At 57.6% G+C, this 19,932-nt stretch overlaps 2 protein-coding genes and 2 long non-coding RNA genes across 31 annotated transcripts in view; 3 read left to right on the top strand and 1 right to left on the bottom strand.

Moving 5' to 3' along the window:
- Positions 1-8,403, top strand: part of LOC144330914 (uncharacterized) — a 16,436-nt gene extending 8,033 nt beyond the window's left edge. For both annotated transcript variants that reach the window (XM_077944717.1, XM_077944718.1), the window contains one exon: positions 8,278-8,403. The gene's annotated coding sequence lies outside the window, so the exon portion shown is untranslated. The remainder of the gene's footprint in view (positions 1-8,277) is intronic.
- Positions 1-19,931, top strand: part of PPP1R16A (protein phosphatase 1 regulatory subunit 16A) — a 27,340-nt gene extending 7,409 nt beyond the window's left edge. For 6 of the 27 annotated variants that reach the window (XM_077942461.1, XM_015146193.3, XM_077942458.1 and 3 more), the window contains 11 exons: positions 7,381-7,545; positions 13,749-14,742; positions 16,531-16,601; positions 16,677-16,822; positions 17,900-18,003; positions 18,071-18,195; positions 18,291-18,416; positions 18,490-18,565; positions 18,646-18,775; positions 18,934-19,099; positions 19,324-19,926. In XM_077942461.1, coding sequence (XP_077798587.1) covers positions 14,484-14,742; positions 16,531-16,601; positions 16,677-16,822; positions 17,900-18,003; positions 18,071-18,195; positions 18,291-18,416; positions 18,490-18,565; positions 18,646-18,775; positions 18,934-19,099; positions 19,324-19,707 — 1,587 coding nt within the window. In that variant the 5' untranslated portion in view covers positions 7,381-7,545; positions 13,749-14,483 and the 3' untranslated portion in view covers positions 19,708-19,926. 27 annotated transcript variants of the gene reach the window in all.
- LOC114680370 (uncharacterized) overlaps positions 1-19,932 on the top strand; it is a 193,357-nt gene that overhangs the window by 82,587 nt on the left and 90,838 nt on the right. The gene's annotated exons all lie outside the window — the stretch shown is intronic.
- Positions 10,526-11,342, bottom strand: LOC114680372 (uncharacterized). The gene is made up of 2 exons (XR_013397565.1): positions 11,158-11,342; positions 10,526-10,877 (listed from the first exon to the last, which is right to left on the bottom strand). It is a non-coding gene; the product is annotated as an uncharacterized LOC114680372 (long non-coding RNA).

Raw genomic sequence — 19,932 nt, forward strand, 5'->3', positions numbered from 1 at the left:
GGAGTCAGCCCCCTGAGAGGTGGGAACAGAGAGGAGGCTCCTTAGGAAGCCATAGTGAGGAGGACATGTGGGACAGGCTCAAAGATTGACAAAGGAACCAGTAAAAAATAATAGAATCAAAAAAAAAAAAAAAAAAAAAAAGGCAAAGCGCAGTGCTTCATGCCTGTAATTCTAGCACTTTGGGAGGCCAAGGCGGGTGGATCACTTGAGGTCAGGAGTTCAAGAACAGCCTGGCCAACATGGTGAAACTGTGTCTCTTCTAAAAATACAAAAAATTAGCCAGGTGTGGTGATGTGCACCTGTAATCTCACCTACTCGGGTGGCTGAGGCAGGGGAATCCCGGGAACCTGGGAGGCGGAGGTTGCAGTGAGCTGAGATCGCGCCACTGCACCCCAGCCTGGGTGACAGAGAAAGACTCCATGTCAAACAAAAAGGACAAAAAGAGTAGAGTCTCAAACGGGCCTATGTATGTATGGGAACCTAATTCATTACCAAGGTGGTCCTGCAAACACTCTGGAGAGAAGCAGCTTTGAAATGAGTGGCACTAAAGGCCAGGTACAGGGGGCTCATGCCTGGAGTCCCAGCTACTCAGGAGGCTGAGGCATGAAAATTGCATGACCCTGGGAGGTGGAGGTTCCAGTGAGCTGAGATTGTGCCCCTGCACTTCAGCCTGGGTGACAAAGCAGGATTCTGTCTCAGGAAAAAAAAAAAAAAGGTACTGAGCCAATTGGATATCAGTTTGGAAAAAATATGAAATCAGAACCTGTATTAGTTAAGCATTGCTGTGTAACACATTATTCCCAAATGTAGTGATTCAAAACACTCACACCTGTAATCCCAACACTTTGGGAGGCTGAGGCAGGAAGATCATTTGAGCCCAGGACTTTGAGACCAGCCTGGGCAACATAGGGAGACCCCATTTCTGAAAAACAAAAGATAATAATTAGCTGGGCGTGGTGGTGCATGCTTGTAGTCCAGCCACTCGGGAGGCTGAGGCAGGAGAATCGCTGGAGCTTGGGAGGTTGAGGCTGCAGTGAGCAGTGAATGCGCCACTATACTCCAGCCTGGGTGACAGGGTGAGACCCTCCGTCTCTCTCTCTAGTCATCATCATCGTCATCGTCATCCATCATCAACAACAGTATCTGTTATCTCACAGTCATGATAGGTCAGGAAAGTGAGAGCAGCTCAGAGGGTGACTCTGGCTCGTTAGGTTGTAGCCGTTCATGCTCTCGGCCTGGGCTGTGCCATCTGAAGGCTTGACTAGGGCTGGAGGATCTACTTTCAAGGCTGTTCACTCACATGGCTGCTGGCTGTTCCTCACCACATGGATCTCCCCATAGGGCTGCTTGAGTGTCCTCACAACATGGCGGCTGGCTTCCTGCAGGGTGAGTGATAAGAGATAGTGGGAAGGAATCTGCAGTACCTTCATATCCTAATCTTGGGCATCCCACGTCTTCGTTTCTGCCACACTTGATTCGTTATGAGTGAATTACTAAGTGTAGCCCACACCTTGAAGGAAAGGGGAATTAGGCTGCACCTTCTGAAGGTAGTATCAAAGAGTTTGTGGGTATGTTTTTAAACTACCACAGACCTCTACCTCACGCCATACACAAACATCAGCTCCAGGTGGCTTACAGACTTAAATATGACACAAACTATCATGCTTTTAGAAGATAATATAAATTATCTTTGGAAAGATGCCTCACCTCATTAATGCTCAGAGAAATGCAAATCGAAACTGTAGGGAGACACCACTACCCATGTTTCAGGTTAGCAAAGGAACACGTTCTTGCCTCCTGCGCCACCCTCTATGCACACGTACACATAGAGGATTGTGTATGATGTGAGTGTAAGAGCTGGGCACAGTGGTGTGTACCTTTAGTCCAGCCACTCAGGAGGATGAGGCTGGAGAATTGCTTGAGCTCAGGAGTTCAAGGCTGCAGTGAGCCGTCCTCGTGCACTGCACTCCACCCTGGGTCTTTTTCCTTCTGTCTGCTCTGGTGGGTGTGAGCTGGGCTGTGTGCTGGGGCCCTGGTGTGCACTCTGATGGCTCGTGCACCTTCTTGTATGCATTGATTGTCATCTTATTGGGTGGGTGTTTAAGTCTTTGGCCCATTTTCCTGTTAATTATGATTTCCTTTTTGCTTTTTGGTGGCGTTTTTTTTTTTTTTTTTTTTTTTTTTTTTGAGATGGAGTCTCACTGTCTTGTACTGTTGCCCGGGCTGGAGTGCAGTGGCACGATCTCTGATCACTGCAACCTCCGACTCCCTGGTTCAAGCGATTCTTTTGCCTCAGCCTCCTGAGTAGCTGGGATTACAGGCATGCACCACCACACCCAGCTAATTTTTGTATTTTTAGTAGGGATAGGGTTTCACCATGTTGGCCAGGATGGTCTTGATCGCTTGACCTCGTGATCCACCCACCTCGGCCTCCCAAAGTGCTGGGATGACAAGCATGAGCCACCATGCCCAGCCTGGTGGCCCTTTTTGTATCCATCGTTGGTTGTGTGTTGCACATATTATTCCCCATTCTATGGCTTGCTTGTTCATTATTTTTATTTTTAATTTTTTTATGTTGAGATAATTGAAGATTCACATACAACCGTAAGAAATGATTCAGGCCAGGCATGGTGGCTCACGCCTGTAATCCCAGCACTTTGGGAGACCCAGACAGGAGGATCACCTAAGCCCAGGAGTTCGAGACCAGCCTGGGCAACATGGTGAAACGCCGTCTCTAAAATACACTAAAAAATTAGCTGGGCATGGTGGTGTGTGCCTATAGTCCCAGCTGCTTGGGAGGCTGAGGTGGGAGGATCACTTGAGCCCAGGAGTTTGAGGCTGCAGTGAGTCGTGATTGCACCATTGTACTCCAGCCTGGGCAACAGAGCAAGACCCTGTCTACAAAAAATAAAAGGCCAGGCACACTGGCTCACACCTGTAATCCCAGCACTTTGGGAGGCTGAGGCAGGTGGATCACCTGAGGTCAGGAGTTTGAGACCAGCCTGGCCAACGTAGTGAAACCCTGTCTCTACGAAAAATACAAAATTAGCCAGGTGTGGTGGCGGGCACCTGTAGTCGCAGCTACTTGGGAGGCTGAGGCAGGAGAATGGCGTGAACCTGGGAGGCGGAGCTTGCAGTGAGCTGAGATCGCGCCACTGCACTCCATCCCGGGAGACAGAGTGAGACTCCGTCTCGGAGAAAAAAACAATAGATACAGAAAAATACATTAAAAATAAAGAAATGGCTCAGAGATCCCTTGTAGACTTGGCAAATACCTCCGTGGTAACAGTGCACCTGTCAGTGGAGTACAGTAGCTCAAGGGGATGTTGAATCATTGTGCTGCATTGACTTTGTTCAGATTTCACAGCTTTCCATGTGTCCACCCGTGTGTGTGTGGTTTAGTTCTGCGCCTCTGTCACTGTAGGGTTTGTGTGAGCCATGGCCAAGACGCAGCACAGCCACCACAGGGACCTCTTGAGCTGCCCGCTTACAGCCACAGCCACCTTCTTTTCCCAGCCTTAACCCCTGGGAGCCACTGGTATGTCCTCCATCTGTATGGTTTTGCCATTACAAGAATGTTGCATCAGTGGAGTGCTGTAGGGTGTGGGTGTGGAGGTCGGCATGATGTCCTGAGGTCCATCCAGTTGTGTGCACTGCGAGTGTGTTTCTTTGACTGGAGGAACCTTCCATGGTATAGACGGACCACCATGTTTTTAACCATGTGGGTTAAATTCTTGTAACCATTCACCTGTTACGAGACATTTGGTTTTTTCCTCCAGTTTTTTGCTATTGTGAATAAAGTTACCATGAACTTTTATGTAGTTTTTTGAGTGACTTTTTTTTTTTTTTTTTTAATGAGACAGAGCCTCACTCTGTCACCAGGTTGGAGTGCAGTGGTGTGACCTCGCGCCACCACACCCGGCTAATTTTTGTATTTTTAGTACAGATGGGGTTTTGGCATGTTGGCCAGGCTGGTCTTGAACTCCTGACCTCCTGTGATCCCACCTGCCCCAGCCTCCGAAAGTGCTGGGATTACAGGCATGGGCCACTGCGCCCGACTTAAATTTTCATTTCTCTGGGATAAAGGCCCATGAGCGCAGCTGCTGGTTGGCGTGGGAGTTGCATGTTGAGCTGTTTTGGTTTAAGAAACTTGCACACTGCTCTCCAGAGTGGGGGCTGTTTTATGCCACAGGTTTTCATCAGCTCCCTGTGAGACTCCTTTTTCCTCACATCCTTGCCATTTGGATTTGTGGGCAGCGGTATCTCGCTGTGGCTCTAATTTGCATTTTCTGAATGGCGGGTGATGTTGAGCATCTTGTCATGGACGCATTTGCCATCTGTGGATCCTCTTCAGTGAAGTGTGTCTTCACGTCCTCTGCTCCTTTTCTAATTGGATGGTTTCATTTTGACTGCTGATTTTTTTAGACTCGTGTGTTCGTGACAGAAGTCCTTCGTTCTGTGTGTGGTCTGTGGATATTTACTCACTCAGTAGCTGTCTTTTCACCCTCTTCGCAAGATTTTTATAACAAGGCAAGTTTTTAATCTTGTCAAGGTCCAGTTTTTCAGTTTTTCATTTTATAGACTGTGCTTTTGCTTTGGTGTCACCACTCTGTAGAATTGCTATTATTTCACCTTTACATTCGGTTTGCATTTCACCCAGGGTGGGGGTCAAGATTCTTGTTTTTTGTTTTTGGATTATTTTCTGTTACCCAGTCTGGAGTGCAGTGGCGTGATCTTGGCTCACTGCAACTGCCACCTCCCAGGTTCAAGCGATTCTCCCACCTCAGCCTTCAGAGTAGCTGGGGCTACAGGTGTGTGGCACCACAACTGGCTAATTTTTTGTATTTCTAGTAGAGACGGAGTTTCAGCATGATGGTCTCGAATTCCTGATCTCAAGCAATCCTTCCCCCTCAGCCTCCCAAAGTGCTGGGATTACAGGCATGAGTCACTGTGCCTGGCCCCAGCACCATTTACTGAAGACTTTTTCATTCCCAGCAGTGTCGTAAATTGCATGTCTACACATGTGTAGGGTTATTTCTGTTTTGTTTTTGGTCTTTTTTTTTTGAGACAGAGTCTTGCTCTGTTACCCAGGCTGGAGTGCAGTGTTGATTTCAGCTCATTGCAACCTCCGCCTCCCAGGCTCAAGTAATCTTCCCACCTCAGCCTCCTGAGTAGCTGAAACTGCAGGGGCGCACCACCGTGCCTGGCTAATTTTTAATTTTTTGTAAAGATGGGGGTCTCCCTATTTTGCCTAGGCTGGCCTTGAACCCCTGGGCTCAAGTGATCCTTCTGCCTCGGCCTCCCCAAGTGCTGGGACTGCAGGTGTGACCTGCCTCATCTGGCAATTTTCTGGACTCGACTGTCTTCCATTGGTTTATGTCTCTATGCCTAAACCAATAACTTAGGTCTTACTTACCAAACTATACAATAAGTCTTGACATCTAACAGTGTAAGTACTTCAAATTTGTTCTCTTTCAGGCTTATCCCTACTGTTCTTGGCCTTTTGTGTTTCATATAAGTGGAGAATTAGCTTGTGAGTTTCACACTGTTGGGGTTTTGATTGGGACTACGTCAAATTTTGTATGAATTTGGGAAGAAATGACATCTTTTCGGTTCTGGGTCTTGTGACATATAACGTGATGTCTCCTCCCGTATCTTCCCATAAAGATATGGTTGTGGTTTTCTGTGTACATTTTTTGTTAGGCTTATTCTGAGGCATTGAGGCTTTTGGGTGCTGTTCTGTTTTTCAGTTCGAAGTCGGAGTGGACATCCTCCCCTGTCAGCCTCTGTCTTTCCAGGGAATATGCGTTGTCTGGGAGGGCAGGAGAGAAAGGGCAAGGGAAGCAGATTTCTGCAAGCGTCAGAGCCCTTGAGGGAGTGGCTCTGCTATGTTCAGTCACTGGGGCTGTGGGAGCAGGAGGGCGTGGGGCAAGGTGAGGGCATGGCAGTGAGGGAGACACTGGAGTGTTGGAGTCAGGGCTTGCAGGAGTGAGCCGGGCAGAGAGGAGGCGATGGGCAGAGAGTGGGGTATTGAATGGAGGTGACAGGCGTGGGCTGCAGTTACTGGTGGTGATGGAGCACAGTTGGTCAGATGAGGACACTGGTGTAGAGAAGAGGTCAAGGCTCGGAGGGGACAGGCAGTCTGCGGAAGTTTCTCCACGAGAACATTAGACCACCAGGAATTCGGGCAGTGATGGGTGGGGGTGAAGCCACAGTGAGGGCCGGTGCTGGGTGCTGGGTGCTTGGTGCCTGATGATGTGTGTTCCAGCTGGAATGCTCAGGGAGAGGAGGGGAGGGGACTCCAGGCCTCAGCCAGGAGCATGAAACGCTCAGGGAGAGGAGGGGAGGGGACTCCAGGCCTCAGCCAGGAGCACAGGGGTTGGGGAAGGAGGGCCCTCAGTAGGGAGGACACGGTGTCGCTGGGGACAGAGCCCCAGGGCAGGGTTTCAGGATGGAGGCTGGAGAAAGCCTGGATCAGAAGCCCCCTCCTGGCCGGGCGCGGCAGCTCACCCCTGTAATTCCAGCACTTCGGGAGGCTGAGGCAGGCAGATCACTTGAGGTCAGGAGTTCAAGACCAACCTTGCCAACATGGAGAAACCTCTCTCTCTACTAAAAATGCAAATATTAGCTGGGTGTTGTGCCACACACCTATAATCGCAGCTACTCAGGAGGCTGAGGCAGGAGAATCATTTGAACCCAGGAGCCAGAGGTTGCAGTATTTCATGCCGATGCAGATGCTTTGGGATGAACTTCTGAGGGTTGGACTGGGAGGGGGTGAGCTGCACATTGGGCCCTGGAGGACACTCAGACCCTCCCTCCTGCCCCCATCACCACTCACTCATCCAGCCACCACTTCCCCTAAACTGCTGCTTCCTTGGAGCAGTCTGCAGGCCCCGGGCGTGCCCTGTGTGTAGGAAACTTACTGCTGGGGCCTCCCTCCCAGAGCTTCATGCAGCTGCAGAGGCCCTTCCAGAGCCTCTTCGTCTGCCCTGGACACCCCATGCCTTTTGTGGTGACCGCAGTAGACGTGGTGTGACATGCTGGTGCGCATCCTGCAGCTCAACTCCAGTCCCCAGATGTAGGCTGCTTAAAGGCAGGGCCTGCCCCCGCTGTCCCTCCCCAGGGCACAGGCAGACAAGTCCAAATGGAAGCTCTCCAGCAGCCACCAACCTGCTTTATGGCTGGTGCTGTCCTTGTCACGTTTTGGGAGGTCTCTGGACATTTGGCTTCTTTTCAGAGTGGACCATGCGGGCCACGGGCCATAGGGAGCCTTGGCCTGAGCTTGTCCACTCCTTGGCCGCACTGAGCTGTGCCTGCCTTGCCAGCTTCTGCCTGGCTCCCTCGGTCCTTCACAACGGCTGATGAAGGCCCCCCTTCCAGGTGCTGGCACAGGGGTGAGGAGTCGTAGAAGAGGGGCCTGCAGACTGTGCTCTCAGCAAGCCTGTCGTCTAGTGGAAGAGACTGGCCGGGACACAGAACCCACGTGTAGACGCTGCTGTGGGTTGGTGGCAGGGGTCGGGAAGGTGCCATCAGGAGTCCTCAAAGGTAAGCTGCTGGGTCTGGGTGTGATGGCTCGCGCCTGTAATCCCAGCACTTTGGGAGGCCAAGGCGGGCAGATCACCTGAGGTCAGGAGTTCCAGACCAGCCTGGCCAACATGACAAAACGCCGTATCTAAAAATACAAAAATTAGCCCGTGTGGTGGCAGGCGCCTGTAATCTCAGCTAATTGGGAGACTTAGGCAGGAAAATCGCTTGAACCTGGGAGGTGGAGGTTGCTGTGAGCCGAGATCGCACCACTGCACTCCAGCCTGGGTGACAGAGCAAGACCCTGTCTCAAAAAAAAAAAAAAACGGTGAGCTGCTGTCTGCCCAGCCAAGGGTTGGGGAGAGACCAGCAGTCTGGCTGGAGAAGCCTCCCATCCAGCCTTCCCGATGAACGGTGAACATCTCTCTGGCAGGACACCCAGCACTGGGGTTGGTTACAGCTGGGGTGAGGCATGTCTCCAGAGCCTGCACCTTCAGAAGGTCAGCAGTCCTTCTGAGAGTCCAGCACTGCAGCCACTGACTCCCAGACAGCCTCTCTGCCCATACAAAGAAGTCTGGCCAGGCATGGTGACGCATGTCTGTGATCACAACACTTTGGGAGGCTGAGGCAGGAGGATCGCATCAGCCCAGGAGTTTGAGACCAGTCTGGGCAACACAGGGAGACCCCAACTCCACACACAAAAAAGACAACAACAAATAAGCTGGGTGTGGTGGCGTGCACCTGTAGTCCCAGCTACTGGGGAGGCTGAGATGGGAGGATCGCTGGAGCCCAGGACGTTGAGGCTGCAGTGAGCTGTGATTGCAGCACTGCACTCCAGCCTGGGGACAGAGCAAGACCCTGCCTCAGAAACAAACAAAACAGAATCAAACAAACCAGTCTGTGTGTATGTAACACTTTTAGCCAGGCTCTGGCAGCCTCTGTACCCACTGGCAAGATACCATAGCCATTCTCCCAAGGACATTGAGACCCACCTTCTCTTGTTAACAGATGTGTATGTATAGACGTTATTCTACAGAACGGCTACACAGTTATTTTTCCCAGAATGATAGGCATCTAGGTAGTTTCCCATTTTTTGCTCTGTATCTCGTAGATACTGCTACAAATAAAATCAGATCTGGTCGGATGTGGTGGCTCATACCTATAATCCCAGCACTTTGGGAGGCCGAGGCATAAGGATTGCTTAAGTCCAGGAGTCCAGACACAAGCCTGGGCAACACAGGAAAACACTGTCTCTACAAAACAAATTTAAAAATTAGCCAGGTGTAGGCCGGACGTGGTGGCTCACACCTGTAATCCCAGCACTGTGGGAGGCCGAGGCGGGTGGATCACCAGGTCAGGAGATCGAGACCATCCTGGCTAACACGGTGAAACCCCGTCTCTACTAAAAATACAAAAAATGAGCCGGGCGAGGTGGCGGTGGCCTGTAGTCCCAGCTACTCGGGAGGCTGAGGCAGGAGAATGGCGGGAACCCGGAGGCGGAGCTTGCAGTGAGCAGAGGTCGCGCCACTGCACTCCAGCCTGGGCAAGAGTGAGACTCCATCTCAAAAAAAAAAAAAGAAAGAAAAATTTTCTGGGTGTGGTGATCCCACCTGTGGTCCCAGCTACTTGGGAGGCCAAGGTGGGAGGACTGCTTGACCCTGGGAGGTCAAGGCTGCAGTGAGCCGTGATTGTACCACTGCACCCCAGCCTGGGCAAGAGTGAGACCCTGTCTCTTAAAAAACATAAAAAATCAACAACAAAACAACCAGGATTTTTAGTTGTAAGTTACAGGAACCAACTCCACCAAGCCTAAGCATAACTGGGCTATAAAAGCCCCCAGAACCAGCCGTAGGGCAGGCAGTGTGGGGGCACTGGGCCGGCCCGTCCCTGGTGGGGCTCCTGTGGGACCGTCCAGGTGCCGCCCACAGCACCGTGGTACGTGGGCTTTCACCCTGTGATGTGCGGCCAGAAGGCAGGCAGGCTCCCCAGCACCGTCAGTCCCTCTAGCTGACCTGCTCTGGGGGTTTTAGTAGGGTGAGGTCCTAGAAATCAGGCTGTCAAAAGGCGTACTTTGTTTAATTTTTGAGACGGAGTCTCTCTCTGTCACCCAGGCTAGAGTACAGTGATGCAGTTCTGGCTCACTGCAAGCTCCGCCTCCTGGGTTCAAGCGATTCTCCTGCCTCAGCCTCCCGAGTAGCTGGGACTACAGGTGCCGCCACCACACCCAGCTAATTTTTTGTATTTTTAGTAGAGACGGGGTTTTACCGTGTTAGCCAGGATGGTCTCGATCTCCTGACCTGGTGATCCACCAGCCTCGGCCTCCCAAAGTGCTAGGATTACAGGCGTGAGCCACTGTGCCTAGGTGCACATTTTAAGTTTGGAGGTGCACCTTACTGAGGTGCACTGTTCACACATCCCTGTGAACGTGGGTGCCTGCAGCAGGTGCCCGGCCCTCCGCCCCGCCTGTGGAAGCGAGTTCCCATCCTCTTTCTGCACCGTCCTCAGCGTTTCTCAGACTCTTTCCCCTACCCCTTTCCTCTCTTTTCTTTTTCCCAATGGCATGCGGCCTCCACCTATCCCTTGTCCCTATCTCTGGTGAATAGAGTGACGCCGCCCCTCGGGCTCTGGGCCCTCCTTGCACCATGGACACTGGGAGGTGGGCGCTGTGGTGACGTGGTGACCGGGGCAGCTCTGGATTTAGGCGTGGCCTTGGTCTCCCCGTGTGGAAGACGGGGTGATGGCAGTAGAGAGGGCGCTGAGGCTCCTGGGCCTGGAGCTGTTCTCACGGGGGCTCCTGGGAGCTTGGGCTGGGCCTCCGTGCTCTGCTGGGCCTCCCTTCCTGAAGCCACATGGCCCAGAGGTATGCAGGCTGTGAGGGGACGGTGGGTGAGGGTCGGAACAGTGCCCCGTATCCTCCACGGGCTCCTCCCGCCTGGGCCCGCACTCAAGTGCAGCTGGCCTGGGCTTTGACTGAGAACTGGAATGAACTGACCAGGTTATCTGTTTAGAACTGGAATGAACCGACCTGGGAATCTGTTTGACATTCCAGGGAGGTTTGGGGGAAGGTTTGTGGAGGAGAGGGAGCCGCCCTGCCCAGCCCCTCAGCCTGGGTGTGTCCGTTTGGGAGGACTACGAGCCGGCCACCAGGCCTTCATGGCTCAGCTGAGGGGCAAGTCTTCTCGGCTCTGGTGGGCTGTTCCTGATCCATCTGTGGCTGGGAGGAGTAGACAAAGCTTGGTGAAGTTCGGCTAGGGCAGCCAAGATTCAGGTGGGTGGGAGGCCGCCTTTCCTCCTGGAGCCCTCAGCCCGCTGCCGTGGGCCTTCAGCCAGCCCCTTCCTTCTGAGGCTGGTTCCTGGGCAGGGAGGCCAGAGGGGGACACTTAGGGCTCAGCCTGGGGGGAAGTGGGCACTGGGACGCCCCCTGGCACCCACTCTTGGGGGGCTCTGGGCTCACTTTGGGCACCTCATTTTCTCTTAGAGGAGGCAGCTGGGCCCTCGAGCAGGACAGGAACCTGCCCAGAGTCCCATGCAGACATCGGGCAGCTTCCAGCTAGGAAGGTGGGCCTGCCAGGGTGGGGGCCGAGTGCCCTGTGAGCCGTGCTTGGTGGGGTGGGGGAGGTAGAGCCTCCCCACCTGTGGGCCTCCCTCTGCAGCCGGGGGTGTTGGGGGGCGGTTTGCACTGTCCAGATGCTGTTCTCTGACGAATTTTCACGGATGAGCTCGGAATGAGGAACCAGACAGGCGTTCCATCGGGAGTGCGGCTGCTGTGCTCAGGCTTTCTCTTCTGCAGGACACGGGCATCCGAACATCTTTTCTTCCTTTTTAAAAATTTGTTTTAATTTTTTTCTCTTACATTAATTATTTTTTAGTAATATAAATTGAGACGGGGTCTCACTGTGTTGCCCAGGCTGGTCTCGAACTCCTGGGCTCAAGAGACCTGCCTGCTTAAGCCTCCCAAAGTGCTGGGATTAAGGCTTGAGCCACCACCGTGCCCTGCCCATCTTTTCTTTATAAAATGCTGGGGACGGTAGTCTGTTAAATCTTTTTTTTTTTTTGAGACAGGATATCCCTCTGGAGTCCAGGCTGGAGTGCGGTGGTGTGATCTCAGCTCACTGCAGCCTCTCCCTCCCAGGCTCAAGGGATCCTCCCACCTCAGCCTCCGGAGGAGCTGGGACCACAGGCGTGTGCCACCAGCTAATTTTAAAATTATTTTGTAGAGATGGGGTCTTACTCTGTTGCCCAGGCTGGCCTTGAACTCCTGGGTTCAAGTGACCTTACTACCTTGGCTCCCAAAGTGTGGGCATGAGCCACTGTTCTCTGACAGCTAAATCTTCTTAATCTCTCCTTCCCGTGGCTGGAGAGAGACTGGGGCTGGGCGAGGGCAGCCTGCCTTGCTCTCCTTCCCTTGCTCTTGGCTTGTGATCTCTTTGGGTTGGGGTGGGGGTAAGTGGCTACTGCCCAGGTGGGTTCTCTGGCAGGTCCAGAGATGCCAATGACAGAGAGGTGAGGATCTCATCTCGCCAGCCCTGTCAGGAAGAGGGTGTGGGCTATGACTGGCTGGCAGGGAGGGCAGGCTCTGCCATACCAGGTGTGGTGTGCCTCCTCTGTCCTCGCAGATGGGGAGCTGGCAGCATGCCTGCAGGAGTGGCTCTCCTGCCTCTCTGGTACCCATGCTGTGTCTCTAGAGGGCAAGGGGAGGACTTGGGAGCCTGGGTGGGGCGTCTGGCCAGCGTGTGCTTGCCCTGGCCTCTGCGGTCTGCAGAGCTGGCGAGGCTTGGGAGCAGGCTGCTCAGAGGGAGAGCTACTGCCTGGAAAAGCTCTTTACCTGGCAGACAGAAAGCCAGGCCGGGGCTACTGGCCTTATTGGCCATGTCCTCAGGAAGCCTCTGAGGCTACGCCTGCAGAGGGGAACTATGTCTAGAGTAGGCTGAACCTGTAAAGTGGTGCTCCCAGATAAATTGGGGGCCCCTGAACAGGAAGGACCTGACTGGCTTAATTTGACCTGGCCCAGGACAGTTCCCTTCCTGAAAGAAGGGGGCAATTCTATGACTTCTTCTGGGTATAAGTCCAGCAGTGAAGAGTTGGGTCAGTGTGTAGATGGCCATGAGGCCTGGCTGGGTAGAGAATGGGACTCCTGGCAGGCATCTTCTGCAGAGCACGGAGTGCCGTATGTATGTATGTATGTACGTACGTATGTATGTATGTACGTATGTACGTATGTATGTACGTATGTATGTATGTATGTATGTATTGAGACGGAGTCTCGCTCTGTCGCCCAGGCTGGGGTGCGGTGGCGCGATCTCGGCTCACTGCAAGCTCCGCCTCCCGGGTTCACGCCATTCTCCCGCCTCAGCCTCCCAAGTAGCTGGGACTACAGGCGCCCGCCACTATGCCCGGCTAATTTTTTGTATTTTTAGTAGAGACGGGGTTTCACCGTGTTAGCCAGGATGGTCTCGAACTCCTGACCTCGTGATCCACCCACCTCAGCCTCCCAAAGTGCTGGGATTACAGGCGTGAGCCACCGCGCCCAGCCAAGCACAGAGTGCCTTCTGAGGTGCAGCCTGTGGCCAGCCAAGCGACCACACTTGGTGTGTCGGGCAGGACTAGGGCCATAGCGGGTACATCGCCAGGGTTGTGCTCCAGCCGAAGCTGCCTGCCTGCCTGTCTGTCCCCATAGGCCTCAAGCCAGGCACCAGGTGGGGGCTTTTATTGCAGCCCAGGATGGCAGAGGCATTGTGGGAACCCAGCAAGGAAGAGGTCTAGAGACTGGGCAGTGAGAAGCTGTGGTGTCAGTCAGGACAGGCGGAGGCGCAGGAGGCGGGGCCTGCCCTTAGAAGGCAGTAGCCTGCAAAGCCCTCATGACTGTTCCAGGAGACCTCACCCTACCCAGCCTGAGGGCAGCGCCTGGCCCTGGAGGAGCAGCCTAGCAGAGAATGCCTCGCTGGGGTGGGCAGCCATTTCTGGAAAGGGTGGGTGGGAGGAGCCTGACATGCCTTTCCCCTTCCCCTCTCTGAACCTGGGGCAGAATGGGGGCAGAGTAGCTCCCCATACCCCCAGGATTGTTGCTCTGCAGTGCTCTCTGTGGACCAGAGGGTGGGCCTCACACAGGGCAGGACCCGAGATGGCTGGAAGCCTGGTCTCACCTGAGGCCCAGGGCAGGGGCTCCCTGGGGCCACCCTGCCTCAAGCTGGCCTCAATGTGCTTCCTTGTTCCCCACTTCTCAGGTGTGAGCAGCTGCCGGAAGGGGAGGTGCTCCTGAAGACACTGTGGCTGGCCCGCCTGTGCCCTTGGTGCCCTGGCTGCCTAGAGAGCCTCACCCCTGGGCCCTGGGGCCAGGACGCCAGGACTCTGACCACCTGCCCTGCCCCAGCCTCAGCGGCTGCACCTCCTCATTAGTACTGACGCACTTACCTCGGCACACAGCTGGGAGGGGTTGGGGGGCTGGGCCATGGCTGCTCTCAGGCCCCACCCAGGCTCCTGAGCCTAGAAAGTGAAAAGAGGGCTCTCAGGGGCTCACGGGGGCTCTCATTGCTGATTGGCCCTGCCCTCCCTTCCCCCTCAGCAAGGTGCCAGGAAGCTGGAACCTTGTTATCTGGGTAATTAGTTTCAGACCCTGGACTGAGGCCGGCCAGGTCTCGGGGCTGCCTCCCATAGGTTGTGCACCCTGACCCCGAGAGGGAGGCGAGGCACTGCTGGTCGACAGCTAGAGGCTGGCCTGGGGAGCAGGTTCGGGGTGCCCTTCCACACTGCCCTCCCTGCCCTGGCCCGTGCCCCCCAGGGCTGCCTGGGCCTGGATATCGTGTGGGGCCTCCTGACCCAGCCAAGGGCACGGAGCTTTGGGAAGGGGATGCCCCCGAGGGTGCCAGTCCAGCCAGCTGCCCCACCCCTCAGGCCCAGCCTGGCCCCCAAGCTCCCCACTCTGGTGCCCCGAGCAGCCCTGTGGGCAAGCAGCCACCACCATGGCCGAGCACCTGGAGCTGCTGGCAGAGATGCCCATGGTGGGCAGGATGAGTACGCAGGAGCGGCTGAAGCATGCCCAGAAGCGGCGTGCCCAGCAGGTGAAGATGTGGGCCCAGGCTGAGAAGGAGGCCCAGGGCAAGAAAGGTCCTGGGGAGCGTCCCCGGAAGGAGGCAGCCGGCCGAGGGCCCCCGAAGCAGGTCGTCTTCCCTCCCAGTGTTGTCCTTCTGGAGGCCGCTGCCCGAAATGACCTGGAAGAAGGTGAGTATGGCTGAGCCCAAAGCAGCTCCCAGCAAGCGGCCACTCCCTGCCACCTGGGGGCCGTCTCGTGCCAAGCCTGGGGCTGGGCCTGTCCACAGCTCCTGGGCTCCAGCCCCCAGATCTTGCCTGGTCTCTTCAGGCTGGGTAGCCCAGCATCCCCCCATCAGGCAAACCCCAAGCAGTGGGCAGCCGTGAGGTGAGCCCGTGCAGGACAGCCTTCCTTCAGGTGGGGGCTGCATGCAGAGGGGTCCTGCTGTGAGGTGAGCGGAGGCCATGGGTGTACCCCCAGGAGCCTTCGGACACCTGGTGCGGGGCCCGCGGGGGCGGGGTGGCCGGACACCTGGTGCGGGGCTCGCGGGGGCGGCGTGGCCGGACACCTGGTGCGGGGCCCGGGGGGGCGGGGTGGCCGGACACCTGGTGCGGGGCCTGTGGGGGTGGGGTGGCCGGACACCTGGTGCGGGGCCCGTGGGGGCGGGGTGGCCATACACCTGGTGTGGGGCGTGTGGGCAGGGTGGCCGGCAGTCATTGCTGCCTCTTTCTTTTTTTTTTTTTTTTGAGACGGAGTCTCGCTGTGTCGCCCAGGCTGGAGTGCAGTGGCCGGATCTCAGCTCACTGCAAGCTCCGCCTCCCGGGTTCACGCCATTCTCCTGCCTCAGCCTCCTGAGTAGCTGGGACTACAGGCGCCCGCCACCGCGCCCGGCTAGTTTTTTGTACTTTTTAGTAGAGACGGGGTTTCACCATGTTAGCCAGGATGGTCTCGATCTCCTGACCTTGTGATCCGCCCGTCTCGGCCTCCCAAAGTGCTGGGATTACAGGCTTGAGCCACCGCGCCCGGCTTCTTTGCTGCCTCTTTCTAGGCTGCTCAGGAGAGCCCTGGTCTCCACCTCTGCGGGTTAGAGAGCCAGGCCCCGGGTAGGCACAGAGCCCATGCTGGGGGTCCCTCTCTCGATGCCTGCCGCAGGCTCTGCTTTTGACTCTGTTCTCCTCACCTGTGCCCCACGCTTGCCGCCACAGCTGTGTGGGTTCCACTTGCGGTGCTCTGGGGTCTGGGGAGAAGAGGCACTGTAGTGGCCCTTGACCCCTCCCTGCCTCCCTCCACGGCAGAGTAAGGAGGAGCTGGCAGTGTCTGGCCTACATCTTCCCATGTGGACAGGAGCCCTCCCAGGAGGCCTGGAGGCAGAGGGTGCCATGGTCCACAGGGAGTTGTGGGAAGGCAGGAGCCCTTCTGCTGCACCCCAGGCGCCATCAGGGAGGACCCTGGTGACCTGGGTGAGAGCTGGGCCTGAGTTGGGATCTTTGAAGGGGAGGGGAGCGAGAGCAGGGATGTACTCTGCTGGTGGGGAGCCTCAGGTCAGGTCCCAGAGGACCCAGGGGAGATCATGAACACAGGGCTGGCCAGTTGTCAGGGGAGAGCCGAAGGAGCTGCAGCTTTATGGCACAGCCTAGCTGCAGTAGCCTCGGGGCAGGGAGCCCTTCCTGGCTGAAGGGAGGTGCGGGATTGTTGGAGTGCTGCTCTCACACAGAAGCACGGCCTGTTCTGGGGGTCAGAAGGCTGGAGCACCACCATGAAGGGCCTGCAGGTGGGTGGAGGCAGAGGGCTTCTGGGAGTGTGACCGGCCTGGGCCAGACAGATGCCTGGTGCTCCTGCCCCCACCCCCCGGCTCTGGTGTGCCTCTTGCCATTGGCACCACTGTCTTCTTTGTCCTTCCCTGAGTCCTGGGCCGAAGCACAGTTGACAGGACCCGACCAGGGACAGGACCCTGTCCTCACCTCGCCACCTCTTTTCAGTCCGCCAGTTCCTTGGGAGTGGGGTCAGCCCTGACTTGGCTAACGAGGATGGCCTGACAGCCCTGCATCAGGTCAGCCCTCGCTGGGCGTGGGTGGGGTGGGGGCTGGCCCCCGTGCTCTGGCCGCTCACGTGGCACGGTTTGCAGTGCTGCATTGATGATTTCCGAGAGATGGTGCAGCAACTCCTGGAGGCTGGGGCCAACATCAATGCCTGCGACAGTGAGTGCTGGACGCCTCTGCATGCTGCGGCCACCTGTGGCCACCTGCACCTGGTGGAGCTGCTCATCGCCAGGTAGGGCCTGCTGGGCGTCCGTGGCAGGGAGGGGCTTCCTCTCAGATGGCCGCTCAGGAGGCCTCTCTTGGGCAGTAGACCCGGCTCTCGACCTCTTGTGTTCCCACCTTCACCTTTGCTGACCCTGCCTGTGTCCTGGCATGGAGAGCAGAGCCTGGGGCCCCAGGGGGATGGGCATGTGCCCAGGGCAGCTTGGTCTCTGCCTCCCCAGCATGCATCCTCCTGCCGAGAGGGCGGTCTCGGGCTCCCCCAGGGTGTACACAGAGAAATGTCTTGGTCAGTGAGGACAGAACTGGTAAGGAGAGAAGGGGAGTGAGGAGGCCAGGTGGCTTGGGAGGAGAGGGTACCTGAGCACCGGTAGGGCTTTTACCTTTAACACAGAGGGACATAGAGCAGGAAGAGCTCTGAGGAGGGAGGGTGGTGGCCTCACCAGCGTCCACGAGCCTCCTCCCTTCTTTCCCCTTCGCTCCAGGCATCTGTAGTGGGAGAGAGGTCAGGGCTGCAGTCAGTCTCGAGTGCCCCCGTGAGGCCAGATGGGGTGTGGATGGCGGTCCCATCACACTCAGGCGCTGCAGGGTGGGCGGGGATGTGGGGTGTCCACAGGTAGGCCTGTTCCTCCTCTGCACACAGGCACACCCCCTTCTGTGTCCTGGGCTCCCCTTTGCTGACCTCCTTCCCCGGGGCTATGCTCCCCACAGCTCTGCGGCCCCTCAGCGTGGCTGCCTGGTCCTGCGACCCCACCGCCCTGTGCTCCCTGGGGTCCCCAGGGTCCCTGCTCCCCCAGCAGGCAGACCCATCTAGTGCACGTTTATGGGGGCACCACTGCCCCTGGAGGTGCCAGGAACCTGGAGCCCGGATGGGTAGAGACTGCAGGAGGCCTGTCTGGCTGAACCACAGGATCTAGGACTGAGGGGCAGCCAATGGGCCCCGAGGCCACCTCTCCCAGCAGCAGGTGGACAGGGTGCCTCCTGAGGGGCAGCCCTGGGCTGAGGGGCCCTGGGGGGGACCTCTCCAAGTGAGAAGCTTGGCAAGTGGGGAAGGGCCCTGTGTCCAGCACCGCGTCCCTCTTCCCTGCAGTGGCGCCAATCTCCTGGCAGTCAACACCGACGGGAACATGCCCTATGACTTGTGTGACGATGAGCAGACGTTGGACTGCCTGGAGACTGCCATGGCCGACCGTGGTAGGTGCGGCGGTGCGGCTGTGGGAGGGCTGCCGGTGGCGCTCCCTCTGAGCCTGCCGCCTCGCAGGCATCACCCAGGACAGCATCGAGGCCGCCCGGGCCGTGCCAGAACTGCGCATGCTGGACGACATCCGGAGCCGGCTGCAGGCCGGGGCAGACCTCCATGCCCCGCTGGACCACGGGGCCACGCTGGTGAGGGCTAGGGGCTGAGGGGCATGCGGGGCTGGGGGCCTTGCTCCTTGGAGGTGGGGGATGGGGCCGAATTCAGGCCGGGCGCTTGCCTGCAGCTGCACATCGCAGCCGCCAACGGGTTCAGCGAGGCGGCTGCCCTGCTGCTGGAACACCGAGCCAGCCTGAGCGCTAAGGACCAAGACGGCTGGGAGCCGCTGCACGCCGCAGCCTACTGGGGCCAGGTGAGTGCGGGCAGCAGCAGGTGGGAGGGGGCTTCCAGCGCAGCCGTCTGCAGCTCCTGCCTGCCGCCCACAGGTGCCCCTGGTGGAGCTGCTCGTGGCGCATGGGGCCGATCTGAACGCAAAGTCCCTGATGGACGAGACGCCCCTTGGTGAGATTGCGGGGCCCACCTCCACCTGGGGGAGAGGACAGGCGAGGAGGGTGCCCCTGACGCCTGCACCCACTTCTCAGATGTGTGTGGGGACGAGGAGGTGCGGGCCAAGCTGCTGGAGCTGAAGCACAAGCACGACGCACTCCTGCGCGCCCAGGGCCGCCAGCGCTCCCTGCTGCGCCGCCGCACCTCCAGCGCCGGCAGCCGCGGGTGAGCGCCGCCCCCAGCAGGCTCCGCCCCCGGCTTGGCCCCGCGGTTGTCAGCCCCGGCGGAGTGCCAGCCGAACTGGGGGCAGAGTACGAGGGGGCGGGCGGGGTCCTCCCGGCACTCCCCTTCCCCTCACTCTCCCTCTTCTCTCTCCTCCCCAGGAAGGTGGTGAGGCGGGCGAGCCTGACCCAGCGCACCGACCTGTACCGCAAGCAGCACGCCCAGGAGGCTATCGTGTGGCAACAGCCGCCGCCCCCCAGCCCGGAGCCGCCCGAGGACAGTGATGACTGCCAGACTGACGCAGAGCTCAGGCCACCGCCCCCGGAGGTGAGCGTCTCGTCCCTGCTCCGCCCAGCGCAGGGGTGGGCCTGGCTTTGCCCTGGTTCTCTCTCTGCTTGGACCCCCTCCTGCCTGTTAGGAATGGTGCCCTGTAGAGGCCAGCTGCTGCCCCATCTCTCCTGTCCGTCCCTTCGTGACCATACAGCCTGAACCCAAGGCTGGGGAGCGGGGAGGAGCCTCCTGATGGCCTCTGAGACCTTCACTGCCTGCAGGAGGACAACCCCGAAGTGGTCAGGCCGCACAATGGCCGAGTAGGGGGCTCCCCAGCGCGGCATCTGTACTCCAAGCGACTGGACCGGAGTGTCTCATACCAGCTGAGCTCCCTGGACAGCACCGCCCCCCACACGCTGGTGCATGAGAAGGCCCACCACACCCTGGCTGACCTGAAGCGCCAGCGAGCTGCCGCCAAGCTGCAGCGACCCCCGCCTGAGGGGCCCGAGAGCCCCGAGACGGCGGGGCCTGGCCTGCCTGGTCACACGGAGACCCCCCAGCCTGACTGTGGCTTCAGGGCAGGCGGGGACCCACCGCTGCTCAAGCTCACAGCCCCGGCGGTGGAGGCTCCTGTGGAGAGGAGGCCGTGCTGCCTGCTCATGTGAGGCGGCTCCTCGGCGGGCAGGGCTCCTGTCCCTGGGCACAGCCCAAGGCTGCCTCCCCACGGTGCATGCCCTGGTGCTGCGGGTGGGCAGCACAGAAACCCCGGCTTTGACTGTGCAGGACACTGGCCCCTCTCAGGGCAGAAGACATGCCTGGAGAGACATCGGACTGCAAAGACTATTTTTATCTTGCAACTCTCGATAAAGGCTGTTTGCCATGGAGTCTGC

Source organism: Macaca mulatta, chromosome 8, assembly GCF_049350105.2.
Source record: "Macaca mulatta isolate MMU2019108-1 chromosome 8, T2T-MMU8v2.0, whole genome shotgun sequence".
NCBI classification, from domain to species: Eukaryota; Metazoa; Chordata; class Mammalia; order Primates; family Cercopithecidae; genus Macaca; species Macaca mulatta.